Source organism: Aulonocara sp. 'chitande type north' Nkhata Bay, linkage group LG7 (genome assembly GCF_057382095.1).
Source record: "Aulonocara sp. 'chitande type north' Nkhata Bay isolate Kocher_YH1m ecotype deep benthic linkage group LG7, A_spYH_male_GT1.1, whole genome shotgun sequence".
Lineage (NCBI taxonomy): Eukaryota > Metazoa > Chordata > Actinopteri > Cichliformes > Cichlidae > Aulonocara > Aulonocara sp. 'chitande type north' Nkhata Bay.
Genome location: NC_141350.1, coordinates 56,409,474 through 56,431,090, shown reverse-complemented (window position 1 = coordinate 56,431,090; position 21,617 = coordinate 56,409,474). Strand labels below are relative to the sequence as shown.

At 39.2% G+C, this 21,617-nt stretch overlaps 4 protein-coding genes across 11 annotated transcripts in view; 1 reads left to right on the top strand and 3 right to left on the bottom strand.

The window, feature by feature from the left end:
• Positions 1 to 2,993, bottom strand: part of clip1b (CAP-GLY domain containing linker protein 1b) — a 44,577-nt gene extending 41,584 nt beyond the window's left edge. For 3 of the 4 annotated variants that reach the window (XM_086301509.1, XM_086301511.1, XM_086301512.1), the window contains exon 1: positions 2,865 to 2,993. The gene's annotated coding sequence lies outside the window, so the exon portion shown is untranslated. The remainder of the gene's footprint in view (positions 1 to 2,864) is intronic. The other variant, XM_086301510.1, reaches the window with a different exon arrangement.
• Positions 2,994 to 4,119: 1,126 nt separating this feature from the next.
• Positions 4,120 to 6,040, bottom strand: LOC147326339 (hydroxycarboxylic acid receptor 2-like). Its single transcript, XM_086301503.1, has one exon. The coding sequence runs from the start codon at positions 5,849 to 5,851 to the stop codon at positions 4,823 to 4,825; it is 1,029 nt and encodes a 342-aa protein (XP_086157629.1). The 5' UTR covers positions 5,852 to 6,040; the 3' UTR covers positions 4,120 to 4,822.
• Positions 6,041 to 6,255: 215 nt separating this feature from the next.
• denr (density-regulated protein) lies at positions 6,256 to 12,228 on the bottom strand. Of its 4 annotated transcripts, none has more exons than XM_086301505.1 (8): positions 12,135 to 12,228; positions 9,326 to 9,438; positions 9,193 to 9,212; positions 8,995 to 9,078; positions 7,898 to 7,988; positions 7,447 to 7,563; positions 7,210 to 7,349; positions 6,256 to 6,564 (listed from the first exon to the last, which is right to left on the bottom strand). In XM_086301505.1, exons 2-8 carry the CDS (start codon positions 9,426 to 9,428, stop codon positions 6,520 to 6,522), a joined length of 600 nt encoding a protein of 199 aa, XP_086157631.1. In that variant the 5' UTR covers positions 9,429 to 9,438; positions 12,135 to 12,228; the 3' UTR covers positions 6,256 to 6,519. The 4 variants fall into 4 exon arrangements, with proteins under 4 accessions (XP_086157631.1, XP_086157632.1, XP_086157634.1 ...); XM_086301506.1 differs by lacking the exon at positions 12,135 to 12,228 and adding an exon at positions 11,771 to 11,986 and having other exon boundaries at positions 7,898 to 7,981; positions 8,994 to 9,078; XM_086301508.1 differs by lacking the exon at positions 12,135 to 12,228 and adding an exon at positions 11,771 to 11,985 and having other exon boundaries at positions 7,898 to 7,978; positions 8,994 to 9,078.
• A 426-nt stretch (positions 12,229 to 12,654) lies between these two features.
• ccdc62 (coiled-coil domain containing 62) lies at positions 12,655 to 21,536 on the top strand. 2 transcript variants are annotated; one of them, XM_086301502.1, is made up of 13 exons: positions 12,655 to 12,949; positions 13,101 to 13,141; positions 13,222 to 13,365; positions 13,583 to 13,775; positions 14,481 to 14,647; positions 16,147 to 16,248; positions 16,343 to 16,514; positions 17,105 to 17,203; positions 17,787 to 17,878; positions 18,691 to 18,779; positions 19,567 to 19,720; positions 20,600 to 20,719; positions 20,949 to 21,536. In XM_086301502.1, the coding sequence occupies exons 3-13, from the start codon at positions 13,279 to 13,281 to the stop codon at positions 21,036 to 21,038; spliced, it is 1,365 nt and encodes a 454-aa protein (XP_086157628.1). In that variant the 5' UTR covers positions 12,655 to 12,949; positions 13,101 to 13,141; positions 13,222 to 13,278; the 3' UTR covers positions 21,039 to 21,536. The 2 variants fall into 2 exon arrangements, with proteins under 2 accessions (XP_086157628.1, XP_086157627.1); XM_086301501.1 differs by having other exon boundaries at positions 12,655 to 12,995.
• Positions 21,537 to 21,617: the final 81 nt, after the last annotated feature.

Here is a 21,617-nt window from a genome sequence, read left to right as displayed (position 1 = left end):
AAGGCAATTTCATGTGTTTTAATTTTTTAATTGTAAAAATCTAAACTGGTTATAAACTATTATACAAAAAGATAGATTTTAAATTTAAATTCTAAATCGTTCTGGTTATTTTGAATGTGTTTTTTGTTAATCAGCATCAAATCTTTCTTGTCTTAGGACTTTTCATGTGTGACTGTAGCCCATTCACAGAGGCCTACAACCCCCACAATTACATCAGTGTCTCAGTGAGAGCTGTCGCTCTGCTCAGTGAGGCCTCAGTTTGTCTCAACACCTCCTACTGTATGTCACTAAGTCACAGCCCAGTGTTTATTACAGAGCTGTTCATTATCATCTGTGAAATCACTGTCATATTCAGCTGACCACATGGTATGTCTCCAGTTTCAGCTCACATGCCCATTAGTAGAAACATCTCTGCTACCATTTAATTCACAAGGTACGTATATGAGTCACACTGACTACAACAAGAACGTCTTTGGACATTAAAGCTAAGCGACTAAAGCCACCAAGCACTAGATGTTCATGGATGGAAGCTAAAGGTAAAAACTCATTTCAGGATGTTGGAAGACAAAATGTGTTGATTTATTTGGTTGTAAAATGGTTTATTTCAGACAGCCATACATCTACCCCAGGTTTACCGACTAGTGTTTCTAGACAACAACGTTTTAAATATTAAAAAACATGTGTTACACCATTTATTTATATGTCAAATTCAGATGTGTGTTTCCACATGCTATAATGGCCCAACCTGAAAAGACAAGATTTTCACCTTTCATTAACCAAAGCTCAACATTTTTACAAAATGTTAAGATTTTGTAAAAGGTTTCAACAAACCGTTCACGAAATCTTCTTATCAAAGAGATGGGCAGGGTGAGATGAGTTGTATTAGCTTAGACGCCAGTCACTAAATAACAAAATTAGCGTTTGACATCAAACAGACTATATTGTGCTTCCAAGGAGCCAGACTTTGTTGTAATTTTTGAAGTGCTCTTGGGCAAAGTTGTCTAGGCTTTCTGCAGGTCTTTCAATGCTTTCAATGACATTGGCTGCTTTTTCACTCATTTCCAGTCCAATCTTTGTACCTGACCATTTTCAGAGGAGTGTTTTTTATTTGGTTCTATCAGCTACTTAACACTGACCTATGAATCATTCAAGTATGTAAAAGACACCTGAGTCAAGGGATGAACCAACTTAGCAAAAGAGCTGTTTTAAATAGTTTGTCATGGCACTTTGTTACTAACACCCAGTTGCAAAAACACATATTTTTTTCACATTTCTTTAGCTAAATCTATGAAAAATACCAAAGATAACACAGTTTGACAGGCATAAAATATTATTTTTTCAATAACAAGGTTATTCCCAAAGAGCTATAGCCAAAAAACATGGCATATCTCAGCATGCTGTGCAACGTCCTTTAAAAAAAAAAAAACAGCTCCTAACATAGGACCTGAGAGACACATTTGGGCCTTCCATTGATCTATTTTGCTGAAGCCTCAAGGAAAGGAAAATGTTGGTATAAAAAATGTACACAAGAACTCGACTGAAAAATCAATGGTCCACAGTCACAGTGTTCAATTGCCTTAAAACAGGATTATGAATCAAGAAACCCCCTTTAAATAATTATAATTAAATTAAGTGCAGAACAGAACAGACAGAAAACAGAGGCCAGTGGGAGATTTTCCCTAAACGTCACAGTCGAATACCAGCACCAGCAGTACAGACATGAAAATACAGGTGAAAAGTTTTTATGAATAATCTTAGCTGAAAAATCCGGACAGCTTTTTGATTATGTGTTAATTTGATCCAGTATCTTGAAAACTTCCAAAGATGATGTTTGGGTTATAAAGAAAAATCTAATTAAAGAAGATGTGTCTTTCATGAAAGACACATCTTCTTTATTGTTTGTAAGATACTGGAGAATATGTTCTTTTTATATGAAATGACAACATCACAATGGACATATTTACATGGAGAGATATAACTGATAAGAAATCTTTAAGAATTCGAAAAATAGCTTCATAATGGAGGCAAATGTTGTTAAATTATTCTCAAAAACAGATGTTTAAATCTAACTCAAATCTAATGGGACTCAGGGGCACCAGTTTTCCTCCTGGGCCACCAAAGACTTAACGCAGCCTTGTCTCCGAAGCAACCGGCACCGTGAGCAGTACCTGCTCTGTCCATGGTAATAAAAGTATATCATACTCATTTAGGTCGACCTTTTTAGTTGGAGCACTAAATCGTTTCTCACAACACTGAAGAGAAATCCTGTGCAGGTAACATTACTTCAGAGGTCTTCCCCCGCCCAGCAGGTGTTGCCAGACCAACACAACAAGCACACCTACAGCTGTCATGCATCAGCCTGCTCTCCATTCTCTGCTGCCAGCTCACTAACGACCATTCAATTATCTCCGGTTTTGCATGATCACACAAAAGCAATTAATGAAGGGAGAAATCGTTAGTGTACATAACAGACACATAAGAAGACTGGTGTGTGTTGTTTGTGTGGGCTGGGCTCTCTGTATCTATGGAGCTAGTGAGATAACTTGGATTTTTACCCGCCACACTTTCCCACTAGGCATCCTGCACATTTAACCAATACCGGCGGACTGACTGGCATGTCATTTAGCAGCAGATCATAGTGATTTACGTGAGGTAACAGGCACTTGTTTTTTTTTTTTAATCATATTTTGCATCCTGTTAGCTAGAGCCACGGTGGTTGCTGGTATGCCAAAGCTAGCTAGCTTCAAAACAGCAATAACGCACAAACTGTGGTTAATATAAGACAACTAACACTCTAATGAGGCGATATTAAAGCAGACTAAACACAGACAACAGTGGGGAAAAAAGCTGCTTTGAGAGCTTACTTTGTCTCGTTAGATGAACTGGGTCTCAGTAAGGAATGTCGTGAGAAGGTGCAGCGTACCTTGCACCGTTACATGTTTTTTCCAACAGCTACTGTTTCCCAGCCCAGCCCCGACTCACACAATCTGACGTCACTCTTGGAAATGATGCTGCCTTCACAGCCCCAACATAAGCTCGTGAACTGTGAAGCCTAGTTGTAAATTTGGGGATCTGAGGTTACTATCGTTGCCAAAAATTAAGGTAATTCTGGAAATGAACTTAATATTTTTGTTAGCGTAAAATAAAACTAGAGTAGAGAAAAATACGAAATGTGAATTAAAAAATAATATTTACTTAGGTAATATAACATTTCAAATATCAGGAAAATATTTTGATCCGTTTTATCAAAGTTTTCACAACCAAAAGGAGGAAGATACAATGTTGCGTGAGTTAATATGGGCTGGGATATCTGCATTACTGTCAAAGTGTTGTTTTGTTTCTTTGTTTTTAATGATATTGTGAACTTCAGTCTAGCCCCTTAAAAATATCACATATCAAGGAGTAATAAAACAAAAACTGAAAGTAAATAGGGAAACTCACAATGGAAATTATCTGAATCTACATTAACTAAAAAAAATGCTAACTAAAAATACATAAAATACTAATAATAAAATGTCATCAGCAGTTATTGAAATGCAATTTCTTAAAGTGGGAAAAGAAAAAATAAATAAAATTCTTAACACCTCACAGTAAAAATAAAGGCAAGTACTGACATAAAAATGTACTTTTGTAGATGTACGCTATTGTCACTGACGCATAATGCGAGAGCTTCATTTTGCTGCTTTAGCTCTCTGAATCATAGCTTTGTTTTCTACACTTTGCGCAAAGCTGAAAAAGAATAGCTCACTGGATTCGTTTTCAATCGACTGTTTTTGTAAAAACTGAGGAAAAAACAAGAAATATTATCACAGTCCCTGAACCCCAAAGAGACATATCTAAATAACTTAGATATCTAATTTACTGTCAACAACTAAATGATTTTTATTGGATTTTTTTCAAAGCAAAATATTTTTAAAACTTTTCAAAGGCTAATTTTACCACCCACCTAACTATGGAACAGCCATTGTTTAAAATAAATAAATATTTATTTATTTACGACCTTAGTGAAAGTACATTATTAGTAAGTAGAAAACATTCAAAAGTAAAAGTGCGCAAAATGTGCTTGGTTCCATTCAGACACTGAAAAGTGGACCAAAAGAACTATGTAATGTTTAGGCGTAATCTTAATTTTTTCTTTATTGAAAACAAAATGTGACAGGGTACACAGACTGAAATGTTATACAAGCAGAAATACACTTGCAAAGGCATTTACATACACAGTGCGCTTTATTCAAACTAGCTGAAATTATCTGCAAACCATACTAGACTATCTCAAAAAACCTCCCTTTGCATGTGGGTTTTGCCCTGATAGTTTGTTAGCACTAACGTGAGCTAAACTTTTCTGTGGCTGTACAACCATTTCATTCAATAAATATTATTTCAGTGGGCAGCCAAAAGATCAGTGTTACACTTGAACTGCCTAATAAAAACATTAAAACCAACCTTATCAAGTATCGTGGATACATGAGCCGATGGCATCTATGTGAGATGTTGCCTTGACAAGCTTTTAAGTTCATTCTTTACTCACCTGCCCAGCTACTAGGGAAATGTAATTGTAAGCTACTAACGACAGGTAAGTGGCTTATAATCACAAAGTACATCCAAAGTCACAACAGGTGCATCATTGCAATAAAAGCACTACACCACTAAGATGTATAGTAAGTGAGTCATTTTGTTCATAATTACAGCAAAAACTATTTGACATTTAATTTCAACTACAATAATATAAATGTTTTCAATAGCCAGGAGTTTACCATGCATTTGTGTATTCAGGTGGATCTTAGTTTCCCTACAGAATTAGAACAGGGACAAGCAGCTGGCTTTACAGCCTTCTATCATCTATGGTGGAAATGTCATTCTCTGATGACTTTTTCTCATCTTTGTCGCTGCTTCTTCTCAACAGTTTGTTAAGGACCTTGTTGAAGGCTCCACTGAAGGCAGGGCTCGAGAAATAATACAAAACAGGGTTGAGGACACTGTTGAAGTAAGTCAAACACACTGACGTGTAGAATGCCAGGTTGGCTTCTTCAAAGTATTTGCATTCATTGTACCATACCTTGAGGACCCACACTGCAATACGCGATATGGTGCTGGGGAAAAAGCAGATGATAAAGATTAAAGCCACGGCCAGGATGAACTGAACGGCCCGTTTGATTTTCCCCTTCTTGTCCACAGTCCGGATTCTCAGCTGCCATGTAATTCTGATGGTGCAGAAGGCCACGATGGCAGTGGGCAGGAAAAACTGGACAACATAGAAAGTGTTATGCCAGGTGGAAAGGGGACTAAAGCCCATGCAGATGTTGAAACTTTCACACTGCGTACGGTTGTTGTTGTAATAAAAGTGCTGATCAGCAAGAAGGTACCCCGTAGCAAGGAAGATCAAGCACCAGAGGCCAAATGAGACCCAGAAAGCATAGCCCAGCCCCATTTGGTTGATCCGATTCGACGGGTGGACGATCTTGAAGTAACGATCTACAGCCACGGCCGTGAGGAAAAAGATCCCAGCTGCGCGGTTGGCTGCCAGCAAAAAGAGCAAGATGCGACACGGGATGTCACCGTAGAGCCAGTTTTTCCCACGCCTGTAGTAATCTGCTCGGAAAGGCAAGCAGAAGAGCACGATGGAGTCTGCAACTGCCAGGTGAGTGAGGTACACAGCGTTGGGTTTCCATGTGTCCATGTGAAAGATGAACATCCACAGGGCGACAAAGTTCCCCGTTAGTCCAAACATGAACTCCAGGATGAGAACTGGAGGCAAAACTTGGTCCAGGATGGGAGATTCGAAGGCACAACAGAGATCTGTGACTGTGAGATTCATCTTCTGACCCATCAGAGGAAACGGCTGCTGTAACATACAGTGTCGGTAAAGAAAGGCTCCACCAGGTGATTTCTTTGGAAACTGAATCGTGTTTGCGCATATGCAAAAGGTGCTCAGCCAAACATACTAATCTTTATGTGGAGTGAACATCTGTGCACTCCGTTATCTATGGGGAAGCGGTATTGACCCAAAGGAGCATGGAAACAACTGTAAATGTTATCTGTCCGGGGAGTGCACCTTCATTATAAAACTATTATGCAGGGGAATAGGTTTACTCACGAGTATTGAGTGGGATGGATGAAAAACAAGTAACCTGCGGCCATTTAAGTAACTAAGATAAAGCAGCATATCAGAGCCCTGAAAAAGAACTCATTTTTAATGCTTTAAAAATAACAGACACACAACCATTAGAAGAAAAAAAGTCAAATGTGGAAAGAGTGTAAGGGTGAAGGAGACTGAAATTTATTAGCCTACAGTTTTGCTTGAGTGAAGAACATTTGGGAAGGATTCATGTCATACCACACCTTTGGCAAACGAGAGAAAGCAGCTATTAACTAAAAAAAAAAAATGCCAAGTGAGTGGCTGAGTCCACAGCTTTTTATGTACAGTAAATAAAATAGGTATAAAATGACTTAATGTGTACATTTGGCCAGGTCGTCGCTGTTACAGGTCACATCCTTTCAGCAAAAGTGCATATTTGGTCTTCACTTCTTGACTTCACCCAGATCATCAATGCTGTCATCATCCACCTACAACGCACAGAGAGACACGGAGACTGAACTGTGTGTCATGTTTGAGATTATAGAGGACATTTTCAAAAGCAGTTCAGAAAATCCGCTTTTCACACCGTCCACAGACCCACGACACTGTCCTGTGCTATTATTTTGGATTGAATGAGTTCTAGCCAATTTATATTGACACTAACATATGCTGCTGTTGAGAACAATATAGTTATTATGGCATTTATTGTTTTACTGCCCAGCCCTAGATGGCACCTTAAGATTTGCATAAACAAATGACTCAATAAAACTGAGCGAACGTTATAAATAAGAGAGTGCCAAAATTCCTCCACAACACAGCAACATACTGAGGGGGGTGGGGGCACTTATTTTTTTAAAAACACATTACTGTAGGGACACAGTATATACACCAGTCCCTCACATACATACTGTACAATGTAAAGTACTCTTATGCATGTCTCCCCTCTTCTTGCAAATGTTTGCTGGAGTATGCTGTGTTGCACATGCAAGCAACAGGAAGCTAACTGCAGTTCACTTAAAGGCAGCCGGTGTCACTGATAACAACTTGAACTTTGTTACGTTTTTACAAATTGCCAGTGAGAGAGTAAGTTAAGAATGAACCTTTTCAGCACACCCTGGTTTTCTCCAGCTTACCTCAGGCCACTTCTCTTGAATGACGTCAATTATGTCGTCTGTAAAATCTCCCTGAATGATTATTTCATCCTCTGCTGTAACTGAGGCACCACAAGAGAATTTCTGGGCAAAGAATCGCTGAGCCTCTTTAAGGTCGATGTCTGCAAGAGTCAAACCAGAGAATCATGTTAAGAATAAAACATGAAGGGAATAAGATTTTGGCAGCCTAGAGGATAAGGACAGCACAAGAGCTCTCACCAAATGTCGCCAGGCCACACACCCGTGTGACGTATTTCTTCTTGGCTCTTGGGATCTTTGCTATTGTAACTTTCTGAGGCACAGTCTTCTTTTTCTGTTTGATCTGGCCTCTTCCACCTTAAAAGGTCAATTAAAATGAACCGGATTTAAACTCATGCAGTGTTAAGTCGCACACAATTAAAGCACTGATAAAAAGTGAAATGCAGACAACATGAAGCAATCAATCCTTAGCTATCATTTGAATCCTAAAGACTTACTGGAATCAGTAGACTCAAGTTTATCAGACCCATGTCTTAAAATGAACCTATGAGGTCTCAGAGTGTAAATAAACCTTAAACAAGGCAGGTTTCATACTTATTCCATTACTTTATATGTAGGAAATTTGATGCACTATAGCAGTGAATCATGAACCAGTAGATTCTGATTCCTTTTCCCTCTGACGTTTACGTACCTCTCTTCTGTTTCTTCTTTTCCTCCTCCTCGCCTGCAGGAGGAGCATCTCCAGTGCCCGGTTCCTGCTTAGGCGCATTCGCTGCTGGGCCAGTGGGACAAATGGAAAATGGAACAACATTAAACCCACTCCCTCAACAACATGTTTAGCTTTCAAGGGATTATTATGCAGCTTGAAAGCCTGGAATCATTACAGATCTTTACAGCAAATCGTTTCACCTTTCAGGCCTTGAAAGTCTGTTTTAAACAATTAAAAGCCAGTTCTGTTCACACTGTGGTGAACCTTGCAAAGACAGGACCTCTAGAACTCCAAAACTATATTTTTAAAGTACACATGACAATCAAAAGCATTTCATGTAGCATGGAGCTGACCAAAAATTCATCACACTAAATGTTATCAATCCAAAGAGCAGCGTGAGAAAAACTTTAATGTCAGCATGACCTAAATGAGCGATTCGAGAGATCAGTTTATTCACAACAGCTGGCTAAGTACCAGTTTGGTATTATAACATATATGATTTAGCTTCCACAGAACAAAGTCAGCCTGAACAACGTCAGAGCCTGCTCAGAGCAGCAGTGTAAGGGAACAGCATTACTGTTAGAGAAAAAATAATCCTGACTGACTGTGAGGGACCCAGCAACTGCAGCTAATATTAGAAAATTGTGGCTTTTGTTGGAGTCAAAATGTTAAGTCTATAATTATCACCTCATCTAATCTTTTTAGAGGAAGGCTATTCTGTTAATGTCCACAACTGTATTTTTAGTCCGTGAATGACCCACGATTTCAAAATAATGTTCATGGCTGTTTTAGTGCAGCCCCTCGGACCATCTGTCCCTCTTTAAGACAGTCTTTTCTGACGTACCTGAGATGACCATATTAGAAACAGTCCCTCTCTATGACATCAAACACATCCAAGAGTAGAATAACCTGCCTGAAACATGAGTTTTTAGAGCAGTCTGAAACCTGAAATTTTGGCTCATTACTTGCACCTACACTGACATTTAAAACTATGACCATGATCAATAAGAGCATCCAACTTGCAAAAATGGTTACATTCATTCATTATTATATATCTAAAATCTGAAACGCCACTCACCTACAGTCATCCTGGCAAACACATCTGGAAAGTTCTTCTCCAGCCACTGCCTACATTTAGCTGGCTCAGGCATGTACTCACAGTACTGCAGACACAACACTGCAGTTATTTACATTGCAGCAGAAAAAATACCCCCAACTGAATATTTATAGAAAAGTGGGTCACACAACTAAATATGGAAACTGATAGTCAAACTCACCTCTGTAGGCAGAGAGCACACTGCAGAGAGAGAGAAAAACAAATCAAAAATTAATGTCACGTTTTGAAAAGGGGCCACCGCAAAACAATTGAAGATGAAGTGTGGTTTTGATGAGTGGTTTTATATACTGCACCTCCACAATAAAGAACTTTCATTGGGTACTTTGAATCAGGGTCAGCTGTCCCTTGCTCTGATCTGCTTTCCAAGGACCCAGATTCCATCTCAGTAGTAGCCATCAGAAATTAACTAGATAAAAAGGGACAATGAACACAGGGCACACACAACATTTATCCAACTCATGTTAAATACCAGTAGTTTGTGAGTTGTGTTTTAGGATTACAATTAAAAAATACCACAGAAAGATGTGCTTTCTTTTGTTTTTAAAATGGGTGCAAGTTTTTTGTTCTTTAAACTGACAGTAAATGGCAAAAAAAAAAGCCTTTTAGAATTTACAATATCACAACATTCCCAAAGATATTCAGTTTACCAACATTTCACAAAGTAAATGTACATATTCAAAAAGAAAAAATGGTAACTTTATATCTATATTTACCACGCACAGACACTTTGATGAGATGCCAAGTATATTAAGGCAACGCAAAAATATTCAGCAAGTTCTTGTTTGTTTGTTTTTCTAGGTTAGAGAACAATACCATCCACATCAATTCATGTGTGAAATACTTATTTCTCCTATACTGAAGGTTCAATCAGTGCCCTGGTCCATATAAAAGATGGACAGAGCTACAGTGATGTCACCTATTCCTGAAGTCCCATTTTGAAGTCTCCAAAGCTGTCATTTTGGTTTTAAAAGAACAGAACAAAAAAAAAAAAACAACCCCGGATGTGGTAAGGAGTGACTAGTGGACATCAACAACAAGCCAATGCAGACACCACAGATAATCCATTGTAAAACATGTTATGCCCAAGATTTATGGGACAAATTGAATTTTTTAATGAAGTATGATCCATAACAAGTGACAGAGGTTGTAAACGCAACAGGAAAGTGTTTATAATCGTCAATACAGAAATCCATCTTCCCATAGTCTTCTGTAGGACCTGAAATCTTGTTGCAACCCCAGCTATCACCATCTGGCAGCCTTTCGATAGAATGCATGTTTAAGGCACTTCCGCATTCTGGGCTACTTTTCACACCCAAAAGCTACATCCATATTTTATACTGTCTATGGTTTCTGCTAATTGCGTGATGCTAACACGTCTCATCTCTGTTTGAACTTATATCACTAAGTTATTTGGCAAATAAAAAGGAAGAAACTTGCAGACAGCATTCTTTAATAATTCATTTACAGAGGAATCCATGCTTTCCTTTGCTGGCACCAAATGTCAATATATAGAAGCTAAATTAGTTTGAAACACTGCATGTATTTGCATTGCTTGCAGATATATGTGAAATATCAGCAGGCAGATATTTTTTGCCTGATACTGGCCCATGGCCGATATATTAGCGTTTACATTTTCCAAAAGTGTGAACATGCAAAAACGTGCAAACTATTTATTCTGTACAGGAATTATTGGAGAAAAGGGTGACTTTTCTGAAAGGGTTTGAACACAGCTTGTCCACCAGAGTGAATCTGACTCTAGGTACTGTGCGTATTAAATGTAGCAAGTACCATTATAACTGGGTGGAGTTTTTAACTTTTCACTTTAACCAACACGTTTGTGAGAAAGAATATGCGTCAACCTCAACATATTTTATGTATATATATAAATAAAGGCTAAGAATCAATATCAGATGTTTTATCCCATGAAAATATGGATTGGATGGATTGGGTTCGGAATGAAATAGAGGTCCGAATGGTGAGCAAATATTTGAATGGGAGAGAATTTACTTACAAGTTGTGAAAACTGCGCTTACATAGACTACACTGCAACATGAAAAGGTTTAAATACTACTCATGATTAAAGTTTACATTACAACTTATAAACCGACGGACTAAAGTCTCTTTAGATTTATTATCAGACAATAATACATGGATGAGCACGGCTCCTGGCAGTATTTCATCATGCTAGCCTGCCTTGCCAACACTCTTCCCTTAGTTTCACGACATATCGGGCACAAGGGTACCAGCTAGATAACAGCATCAAACAGATGTGACTGAAGTGAAATTGATCACCAGCCGATCTCAGACTGTAATTTAGCGCCTGGCTCCAAAACATAAGTGGAAAGAACCACAGAAAAAATAAAACATATAAGGCAGTATGAATTTGATATTGCCTGTGGAAAGAACAGGCTTTAGCTTGCTAACACATGCGGCTTCTTTGCATTAGCTGACCTATTAAACAGAATAGTTCGCTACAATGCTTATAGTAAAGTCTACAATTAAACCGTAGTAATTATTCTGCAAACACCCATCCCGTGGACACGATGCATCGAGCTGATATCTTTAAAAAAAAATATCGAGTTTAGTTTTACTGCTTCATTCATCAGGTAAGATTCATTCGCCCAGCTGTCACCGTAAGCATCTAGGAATTAGCTTAGCCGGCTAACTGAGCTAACGCACGGCTAAAGTGGACACGCTCTGCTGCTGAATAAATACAGAATAAATGTCAAATTACGTACCCCGTACGATATACTCTAAAACTGTTGTCTTTCCAATGAAACCGATCGCATTATTCAAGCTCGTAAGAGTTTTAGAAAAGCATTCTCATGAAATATGGTTCACTTGGCGTACTTGGAGCACGCCATGTAACGCGTCTTGTTTTCTTCTTCTTCTGTATAGGGTTTATTGGCGGTTGGCAAACAGCAAAATGGTGCATTACCGCCACCAACTGGTGTGGAGTGTGGACCGAAATTACAATAAATAAATAAGTAAAATATTCAAATTCTCCCGAACAAATGGGTCTGCCTTAAAAACCAAAATACAGCCTGATAACTTTCACTTATAGAGCTCACGGGAAATAAAATTAAACAAGTCCAACTTCACTTTTATATCGTCCAGCTTTTTGATCAGTTGTCTTCCTGTTCCCTACTGCAGTCACACTCCCCTGTACAGTGTTTACCTATTCACTTCTTGTTTTAGTTATAGGGGTGGATTATATGCTTCAGCGCCCCCTGTGCTTCGGAGTAAAAACACACATCACAGATTTATTTTACATCTAGTTTTGTTTTCATTACTGTCTAAGAACCTTCATAGACGTCTAAGGAAGGAAGCTCAAAACAAGAGTGAATACCAGAACAAGATGTTTGGCATTGGCAGAGAAAATCTATCAATTTTCAGGGGCATACCCATTTAGGAGAAATAAATTTAATAAATTACTGCTACTCCTCCTCCTCCTACTACTACTACTACTACTACTACTAATGATAACAATTATTATTATTATTACTATTTTAAAAATAATTTCCCAAATATGGCATTAATGAGGTGTTTGTTAGTCTTGTTATTCTTGTTCTTTTATTTTGGAGTTATATTACATTATTTTGAAAAGTTCTGCAGGAGTTCCGTCACTGACGTCACAACATTCAAAAGTTGGTTGAAGTTTCTACGAGCTAAACTTTTGGGGGAACATTTGTAGCATGTTTCTAAATTAGAGCAGATTTGAAGCTTTTGGATAGTTGATATGGTAAGATAATCTTAGCTATCTTAATAAGCTAGCTAGCTACCGACTTGCCCTCGAGAGATGCCCCAGAAAAAGCTCGGCACAACAATAACAACAGTGACTGATGATAGAGATTGAACAGATTTTAGTAAAAAGCTGGAATGATGTGATGGAGAAAGGGAAAAGACTGTGCACAAATGTAAGTGCTCTTGGAAAAGCCTCAGCCTGTTCCCTCTGGTCAAATGGTAAACAGATGTTTTCAACTACATTTCCACCATCCTTCTTTTAAAAATTTTTTTTAAAAGAGGTGTAGTTTCATCCACCCAACATCCACTTCTGCTTTGTTTCAGATGCTTCAGGTGAGCGGTGGCATAGCACTCCAGTTAAAACGGTGAGTAATATCGACACATGTCGGGATAGTATTGTAGCAGAGTGATTGTAATTTGTTTTGTATTATATGACACTTTTAAGAAAAATGAAGGTGCTTCACTTGATGTGCACCAAATACCTGGTCGAAACAGCTTTAAGATGGACAGCAGACCAAAACAGGGCACCAAAGGCACCCCTCCCATCTTAGCAGATACCTTCCGTACTCCCAGCATGCAGGAAACTAAGGTAAGAGAGGATGGATTGCTAGGAGGATCAAGCAGGATGTTGCTGGTAAATCTTTCACATTTGTGTTTATTGTTTATATTGTTTGTTTGTTTTTTGCATTCAAAACCCAGTTATTGAAATAATTTTAAAAGTTTTATATCCTTTGACCAACACAATAACTGATTGATTCCTTCAGTTGTTATTTGAGGTTTTCTGTCATTTGTGTGTTTGGCAAAAGTTTACTGCAACTGACCTGAGCAGCACCATCATCCAGAGGCAAAGGAAGGAACTGCACCTGCTGATGGCTGAGTTAAAGGACCGGGAAACAGAGTTAAATGCCATGGCTGCTTCCCATCTTAAGCAGCATCATACCTGGGAACAGTACCGCCAGAGGGTGTTGACCTTGGAGCAGAAGTGTGCCCATTTAGATGGTGAGGAAAGCTAAGGATATGTTGGTCAGTTCAATACAGCTGAAACTCACAGGGGAAAGCTGGGTTGCAAAGCAGCTTGCAGATGTCCAGCAACTGTAGGCAGGATACAGCAGCTTCAATAGCGCACTGTACATAAGATTTACCAATCCAATGTAGAAGGAAATTAAGCATAATCAGTTATGGTAATCTAAGGACCTTGGAAAGAAAAGTGACCGGACTTCTTTTTTTAGGCCTTCGCAATAAGGCTTAAAAATCTGTGACTCTCCACCAATTGTTCTTGGAACTGAAAAAGCTTGTTGGATGAGAGGTGAAAAGTCTTCAAGAAACTTAATAAAGTCCAGATGCTTTTCTTTCCAAGCTCCTTAGATTCAAAAGTGAAATATCAATATGTTTATGATAAACCATGACAATATTGTAAATAGCTTTGTGATTTTCTTTTCTCTTGTTGCTGACAGTGTAATTAATTTGTATAGATATGGTAATAACATGGTTGTTATGAAGCCATAATAAAAGTAGGAACCCCGGCTGAGTTGTAAAGAGACCAAAAATGCATTATATTAATAAGTAATCATTTTTTCTTTGTCTGCACATTGTTTCTATAGTTTGCACATCATCTGCAGACTGAGGCTGTTGATGAAGGTGCGTACACATGCCATTTTGTTAAACGGCCATATGGCGGGACTTTGTTCTTTTTTGTGTGTGCAGAGGAGGTGCAGATGCGTAACGAGGTGATCAGAGTCTTGACTAAACATGTGCGGCTGGTGGAAACCAGGGAGGAGGCGGCCCAGAAGGAACTCGACGAAGCCCGACAGCAGATCTGTGAGCTTGAAAAGAAGCAGAAGCACATCAGTGAAAAATGCCAAGACTTTCAGGTACTTTCAGGTACCGCCATAACATCAGCACACAGTTGGATACACTTAGTACTGCTGGGTGTGGTCGTTCATGTGATGAAACATAAAGATAAATGTTAAAAATGATTCAGGAATGAATTGGGTTTCTTTTTTTTATTTGTTTTTTAAAATTCCCTGATACACAATTACTTTTTTCAGCTAATCCCTTTTGGGATCGCCAGAATAGATCATCTGCCTCCATTTCACCCTGTGCCTCTCATCCTTCTCTGTCACACCAAATCTCTGCATGTGCTTATTCAGTACCCTCAATACTGCAGTTCAATATTCCAGAAGCTTCTATGTGATCTTCCCCTTTTCCTCTTCCCTCAGCTCCATCTTGAACATCCTTTGTCTAATATGGGCCTGGGCAATATGGGAAAAACAACAATTTATAACCATAATGTTTTAGTACCGTTTCATTAAATCTATTTTTTTTTAGCTGTCCTCATGACATCATGCATTCATGATATCACTTTGTCTGTTTGTTTGTTTTTTCTGTCTTCAAGTATGGTACAGGATAAAGTGTGTTAAGTCTAATGTTGTGTAGCCAAAAGGTCTTCACACTACCAAATTCCTTGGATCCTTATTTCTAGCATTTCCTCATCTTTTGAGCCTTTTTTGGGAGCATCACTTTTGGTAATTCTGCGACTTGAGTCTTCTTTTTCCATTCTCATTTTGCCTTTTATATCATTTACACTCCTGATGTACTGGTGTGTATAGCTACGGTAACTCAAAGCACATGTGCTGCTACCAGCTGCTCCTCCTGCACTGTCTATCAGTCTAACCTGATGTTGCTCTAATCCTATTCTTATCACTTGCACTCTGTTCTCTGAGATTTTATCATGGATTTCAAACAGGTCAATAATAAACAGATGGCCTGTATTTGTATAGCGCTTTACATAGTCCCTAAGGACCCCAAAGCGCTTTACACTACATTCAGTCATCCACCCATTCACACACTGGTGATGGCAAGCTACATTGTAGCCACAGTTGCCCTGAGGCGCACTGACAGAGGCAAGGCTGCCGGACACTGGCACCACCAGGCCCTCTGACCACCACCAGTAGGCAACGGGTGAAGTGTCTTGCCCAAGGACACAACGACCGAGACTGTCCGAGCCAGGGCTCGAACCGGCAACCTTCCGATTACAAGGCGAACTGCCAACTCTTGAGCCACAAGTCACATCAACTTTGCATTCAAATTTCATTTGAATTGTTAGTGATGAGAACAATCTCTGTGGTTATAACTGAGTATTTTTCAGTGGAAGTCTCCAAACCCAAAGGTATTCAGGTGATGAAGGAGACCAAGACCCCCACCAAAGGAGCCCCACCCAGCAGCTGTTGAAACCTTGTGTTTTTGTGTTCTTAAATGAAGAGGCAATAAAACAGCTTGTTATAACACAAACAAGGAATATTTTGAACTGGAAGTTATGCAAAACTATTTTAGCACATTAATACAACTATGTGTCCATGCTGTTTTTCAGGAGAAGAACCAGAGTCTCAACTCCACAGTCACGGCTCTGTCCACACAAGTCGGCTCTCTGCAGGTCAGGGAGGAGGAGCTCAGTTCCATGCTCAAACTCAAGGTACACGTGTAAATCTTTGCTCTCTATATAATCTACTGGTCTTGTATCAATTTATGATGTCCCATCATTTTATCTAATTATTCTAACCCTTTAGGACCAAGATATGGCAAAAGCCTCGAGTTGTATACTCGATCTCTCAGGGCGCCTGCAAGACCTTGAGACATCTCTGAAGAAGAGTCGCTCACAGGAAAGCAAGCTCCTGAAAGACCTGGAGGAGAATAAAGTGTCTTACAAGGAAGCCAGACATGAAGTCACACAGCTCAAAGGTACATTATTAAAACTTTGTGTCATTTTGTTGCCTATTTACTCTCATTCTTTAGAGGGCAGATGATCAGAGGACACTGATATTGTTAAAAGAAAAATAAGGATAATGGAACAGTAGTCTGCAACTCTGCTCATAAAAAGGAATTGAAAGCCTTTTGGGAATCAGATTTAGAAGATCTGCCCTTATACGTTGTCTCCATGTGCTCCATGTGACATTTTTAGTCTGGATGTATGGCTGTATATTTTTTTCCAGCATTCACAGAGTTATGCACAATAAATTCTGTTAACACAGACTACAAGACACATACCATTTAGTGCTGACACATAAAGCATTGAAAACACAGGAGCTTTTTATGAAGGATCATTATTATAAAAACTCTAATGGTATCTGAACTTCCAAGATGCAGGTTGGACTGTATTTTTCAAACGGAGAACTTGTCCAACCATCAAATGGCACACTCCAAAAAACAAAGATCTTCAGCAGAAAATCTGGAAGAAAAAAAAGTTTGGCCTTTCTGTTAAAAATTAGTTATCTGTTTATTTGCATGATCAGTCGTTTATCGTTTTCTTCTATGTCGTGCTGTGCTCATAGAGGAGCTACAACAGCAGGTAACACAGAGCAGCACCCAGAGAGAGGAGATCATCCGCCTCAAGCAAGAACTCCATCTGCTTCATGGGGACACCCTGACAGGTACATCGCAAACACACTGTCTCACTGTTTTTCCTGCTATTTCATTGGTGGAAACTTCATGATGTATTTCTTGATATGTTTTTGACGTATAAGTCTCTTTGAACCCTGAAGGCTCGCTGGATAGATTTAGGACTGGCTAGTGTTACGTAGAGTTCTGTGTGCTTTATCCTGGTATATGGTCCTCATCTTTGATATTATATAATGAGTGAATATCTGTATGATAGCTATTTTAAATAACTGTTTTCATTTTCCTTTATTTGATGAACCTCTTCATCATTTTTTCTAATGTAAAAAAGACCAAACATATTGATGTGACAGTTATATGAAGTGGTTCTAGAAACGGAGAATAATCGGCATTTCATTCTCAGTGAATGACTCGCAGTAGATGGCGTCAGTGAACAGTGACAGTGTTAGATTCAGTAGCCAGGAGTATGTAGAGATAATGAGGTATGCAGTCCTGTCTTATCTCAGCAGTCTGCTTTTCTCGATAGAAATCTGTAGGGTAGATTGTTTCAGATACCTCTCAGCCTGAGAAAGACACTCTCCTGCAGAGATAAGCACAGCATTTGATCTCTTTGACCAGGGGAGCTGGGAAACAGCTGGAAAGATGAGCTGCTAGAACTGGCCCACTCCAAACAGGAACGCCTCATGTCTGAGCTCCGCTGCCTACGACAGGTATAGTTTCTAACATGTAGTATTTCCCTGAGAGTACTGAACAAAACATCATAAGCGTGAACCCATAAAATATACTGTGGTAACTGGAGCCCAGCTCTGGAAGTACAGCTTTCCTCATTCCTCCAGCATAAGGTGACTTACCGGTTGGACAACATACCTCAGTGTTTCTGCAGTTACACAACGCAGATGTTTGACTCTGGGATACTGTCATTGTCTAGTGCTTCTTGAAGTAGTAACAGGCTATAAAGGGTAAATAAAGAGAGACAGTGGAACCTCAGGCACAGGCACATGAAGGTCTCCTGCTTCTCCTGTAGATTAGTAAAACCCCTGAACTGAATTTGGCTGATGTTTTTTTTCAGCCATTCCCATGATTTTCTCCAGTTCTTTTGAAACTTTTTTGTGTCTGAATGTGCTTCATGTTTTCACGTAATTGCAGTCATTTTGTGTCTATAATTCAGGGGGAATGCAGTAATTTCAAATCTATTTCCAAGTGTCCAGAGTCTCTTTTTTTGTTACATCTCTGTCTCATTGTCATCTAGGTACTTGATATAGTGTGCCTCTAAATGATCATTAAACATATTTTTATATTAAGTTACAATTTTTAGGTAGTTTTCATCTGTTTGTAAGTGAGAATCTTTAAATCCACTTTTACTACTAGAATTTTTCTTTCAGCGTCTCTCTCTTTTCAACATAAATGCAGACAATTTACTCTGGTTTGAACCCCGCCTGTCATGTGGGGTCATGTTTTTAATAATTGAAAGTTTTAAGTTTAAAAAAAATGCATTCAAGTGATCATGTTTGTGTGTGTGCAGGTTTGTGAGAATCAGCAGAATGACCTGCAGCTGATGCAGCTGAGTTGTGAAACCCTGAAGGGGAAGACCAGTCAGGGATTATTGGGCAGGTGAATAATGTCCTAGGATAACAAACAAAACAGCAAAAAAAGTGCAAACCATGTAACAAAAATATGTGAAGGAACTACTTTCTGGTAGTCCTGACCCCAGTATAGTAGCTTTTCCACATATTGTTGTTCAATGGTTTGCACTAATTTTGCTGCTTTTGGACTGCTCCTGTTAGGGGTGGCCACAACAGATCATCTGCCTCCATCTCACCCTCCCCTCCATAGAGTCTTATTCTGTCTTCTTCACTATGTCCATCCATACTGCCTCCTGTCTTTTTGGCAGTGCCACTGTTTTGTGCAGCCAGAAATACATTTTGGAGCCCACAGTTATTAAAACCACAGAGGCTGCACAGCTGGCAGCAGGTGGTTTAAACCAACATGGTTACAGACCCTTTGCAGGCATATCATGTCACAAACCCATTCCAGCAAACTAATCTTTCACTGAGTAAATATGTGTGGATTATATTGTTGGCAGTAGGTATACTGTGGGGTTTTTAGAGACTCTGGACACTGATAGCAGCACACATACCCACAGCTGGCTTGTTGACTGGACAACATACTAAAAAACCCCATAAACATTCAGTGTGTGTGTCCAGTACAGTCCAATGTAGGAATGAATTAATTGTTTCGTAAGACTCAGATAATGTCTAAATGTCTAATTCTTAAATCTCAAATTTAGTAAGTGTCTGTGTTTTGTATATTAAATTGAATGTGGTAAAGTTGTGAAAAATCCTTCTAGATTTTTAACAGGAACAAAAGATTAATGAATGCGTCTCTCTCTGTGTTTCAGCCAGGATGAGTTAACATGTAACTATCCGAAGGATGAGTCACCTTCTTCACTCAGAGGGAAGAACTTAAAATCTGTGTATGATGATCTGCCTGCAGATGCTCTTCAAAGCTCAAACAACTGTAACCAGGGAGTCTTCTCAGCTTACTTGATGGATGTAAGACAACTTTATAAAGTCTCTCTACAAACCTCTTGTTTGTCAGGGACAGCATATAAGAAGAAAGTTTGTAGGGAGGGTGGGAATGGGGCTAAAATAGGTTGTTTAAGACAAGATGGGGCGATGTCAAGGGGCGATCGTGGCTCAAGAGTTGGGAGACTGACAACCTTCCTTGTAAGGTTGCCGGTTCGAGCTTGGACAGTCTCGGTCATTGTGTCCTTGGGCAAGACACTTCACCCGTTGCCTACTGGTGATGGCCAGAGGGGCAGATAGCGCGATATGGCAGCCTTGCTTCTGTCAGTCTGCCCCAGGGCAGCTGTGGCTACATCTGTAGCTTGCCTCCACCAGTGTGTGAATGTGTGTGTGAATGGGTGGATGACTGGTTGTGTAAAGCGCTTTGGGGTCCTTAGGGACTAGTAAAGCACTATACAAATACAGGCCATTTACCATTTTACAAGTTAAACTATGGGGGTACACCAAGGACCTGTATATGTTAAATTCAACTGTCAGTCACCCAAAGCTACTCTGATAGAGTCCAAAAACAAAAATATTGTGCTAGAAGTAAGTCTGTGTTTTTTTAATATGGAAACCGGAATGAAATACTTTTGACCACACAATTTAGGCTGGTGACAGTTCTGAAACATGCGTTGGCAAAGAATGATGACACAATGGAGTTGTCTTTTAATGCTGCTCAGGTTGGAAAAATTAAGATATTTCTGTTTCTAGTTGTTATTTTAAGCTAAACTAGCAAGATTTTAAGTAACTCCTAATATAAGCACAGACAAAAGTGACGTAAGGTTTTTCAGGCATTGCAAAACAAATCCGTCACCATATTGAAGTATTCCATTAAGACCAAGAGTTCTTTCCTTCTCTCATCAGGACGGCCCTCTTTCCAGATGCTCTCTGCAGCAGCTGTTAGATGAGTCCAGGCTGGTTGTGGCTGGTTCAGGGAACAGCATCCTGAGACTCCACAGTTCTTTACAGAATAGCAGCCAAATGGTGAGTTGTAGCCCACTGACCCTTTTTATTTCCAGGAGTCCCAGACACCCCAACATCACCCAAGTACCTCCATCCTCAAGTACCTTCATGACTTTCGGCCTCTTTTCATCTCTCTCTCTCCTTATTTGTGTTCATGGGGTGTGACATGAAAAGGATAAAAAATATTCAGTTCCTCCTGTTTGGGTGTGTTAATCATACCAGCTTGATCTTATTTCTTTTTCTCTAACAGACCAGTCCAGCTCCACCCAAAGTTCATCCTCAACATAACACCAACCAGCCAGTAAATCACATGGACTTGATGACTCAGCTGAAGAATTGATTTTCCTCATGTATGTTTCAGTATTTACCAAAGTGACACAACTGTTGAGCACTAACTTTGAACTGAAAAATCAGTGTTACTATATTAAGCACTGCATGCACCACTTGTTGAACCTTAAGGCCTCCCAGGAAAAGGTGAAGTATAAATACAGACTGTGAAATGTTTTTATATCACTGATATTGTTTTAAATTGTGAGATGTGAATATGTCCTCTGTAAGTATTTAAACATATAAAGACATACAAAAATGTCATTGATTAACAAAGCCAAAGAGTGTATTTTTAAAATCTTATTTGTGGCTTTTAAAGGCTGAAACGTGTGGAGTGAGTGAGATGGGAAACCAGTCCTACAGGGCTGATGGGTGGTGTGTCCTTGTACCGTTTTTCCAGTTTCACGGGCTACAGATCAGCCTGGTGACTCAGCCGAAATGTCTGCGTCTTTTAATAGCTTTTACGTTTTTTTGTTTGTTTTTTTAAATAAAAATATCTGTATATAACCTACATGTATGGTACTTTATTACCTGACAGTCGCACACTTTTTTTTCATTTCCTTTCATTGTGTTATTTATGGGTTTGGATGGA

Coding starts and splice junctions, on each gene's coding strand:
- LOC147326339 (XM_086301503.1), bottom strand. CDS start 5,851: ATGTTACAGCAGCCGTTTCCTCTGATGGGTCAGAAGATGAATCTCACA.
- denr (XM_086301505.1), bottom strand. CDS start 9,428: ATGGCTACTACTGAGATGGAATCTGGGTCCTTGGAAAGCAGATCAGAG. Junction 7,350..7,446: donor GTGTGGCCTGGCGACATTTG/GTGAGAGCTCTT, acceptor TGACTCTTGCAG/ACATCGACCTTAAAGAGGCT. Junction 6,565..7,209: donor TTCAAGAGAAGTGGCCTGAG/GTAAGCTGGAGA, acceptor TGTGCGTTGTAG/GTGGATGATGACAGCATTGA.
- ccdc62 (XM_086301501.1), top strand. CDS start 12,875: ATGATAGAGATTGAACAGATTTTAGTAAAAAGCTGGAATGATGTGATG. Junction 12,996..13,100: donor CTGTTCCCTCTGGTCAAATG/GTAAACAGATGT, acceptor GCTTTGTTTCAG/ATGCTTCAGGTGAGCGGTGG. Junction 13,776..14,480: donor GAAGTGTGCCCATTTAGATG/GTGAGGAAAGCT, acceptor TTGTGTGTGCAG/AGGAGGTGCAGATGCGTAAC.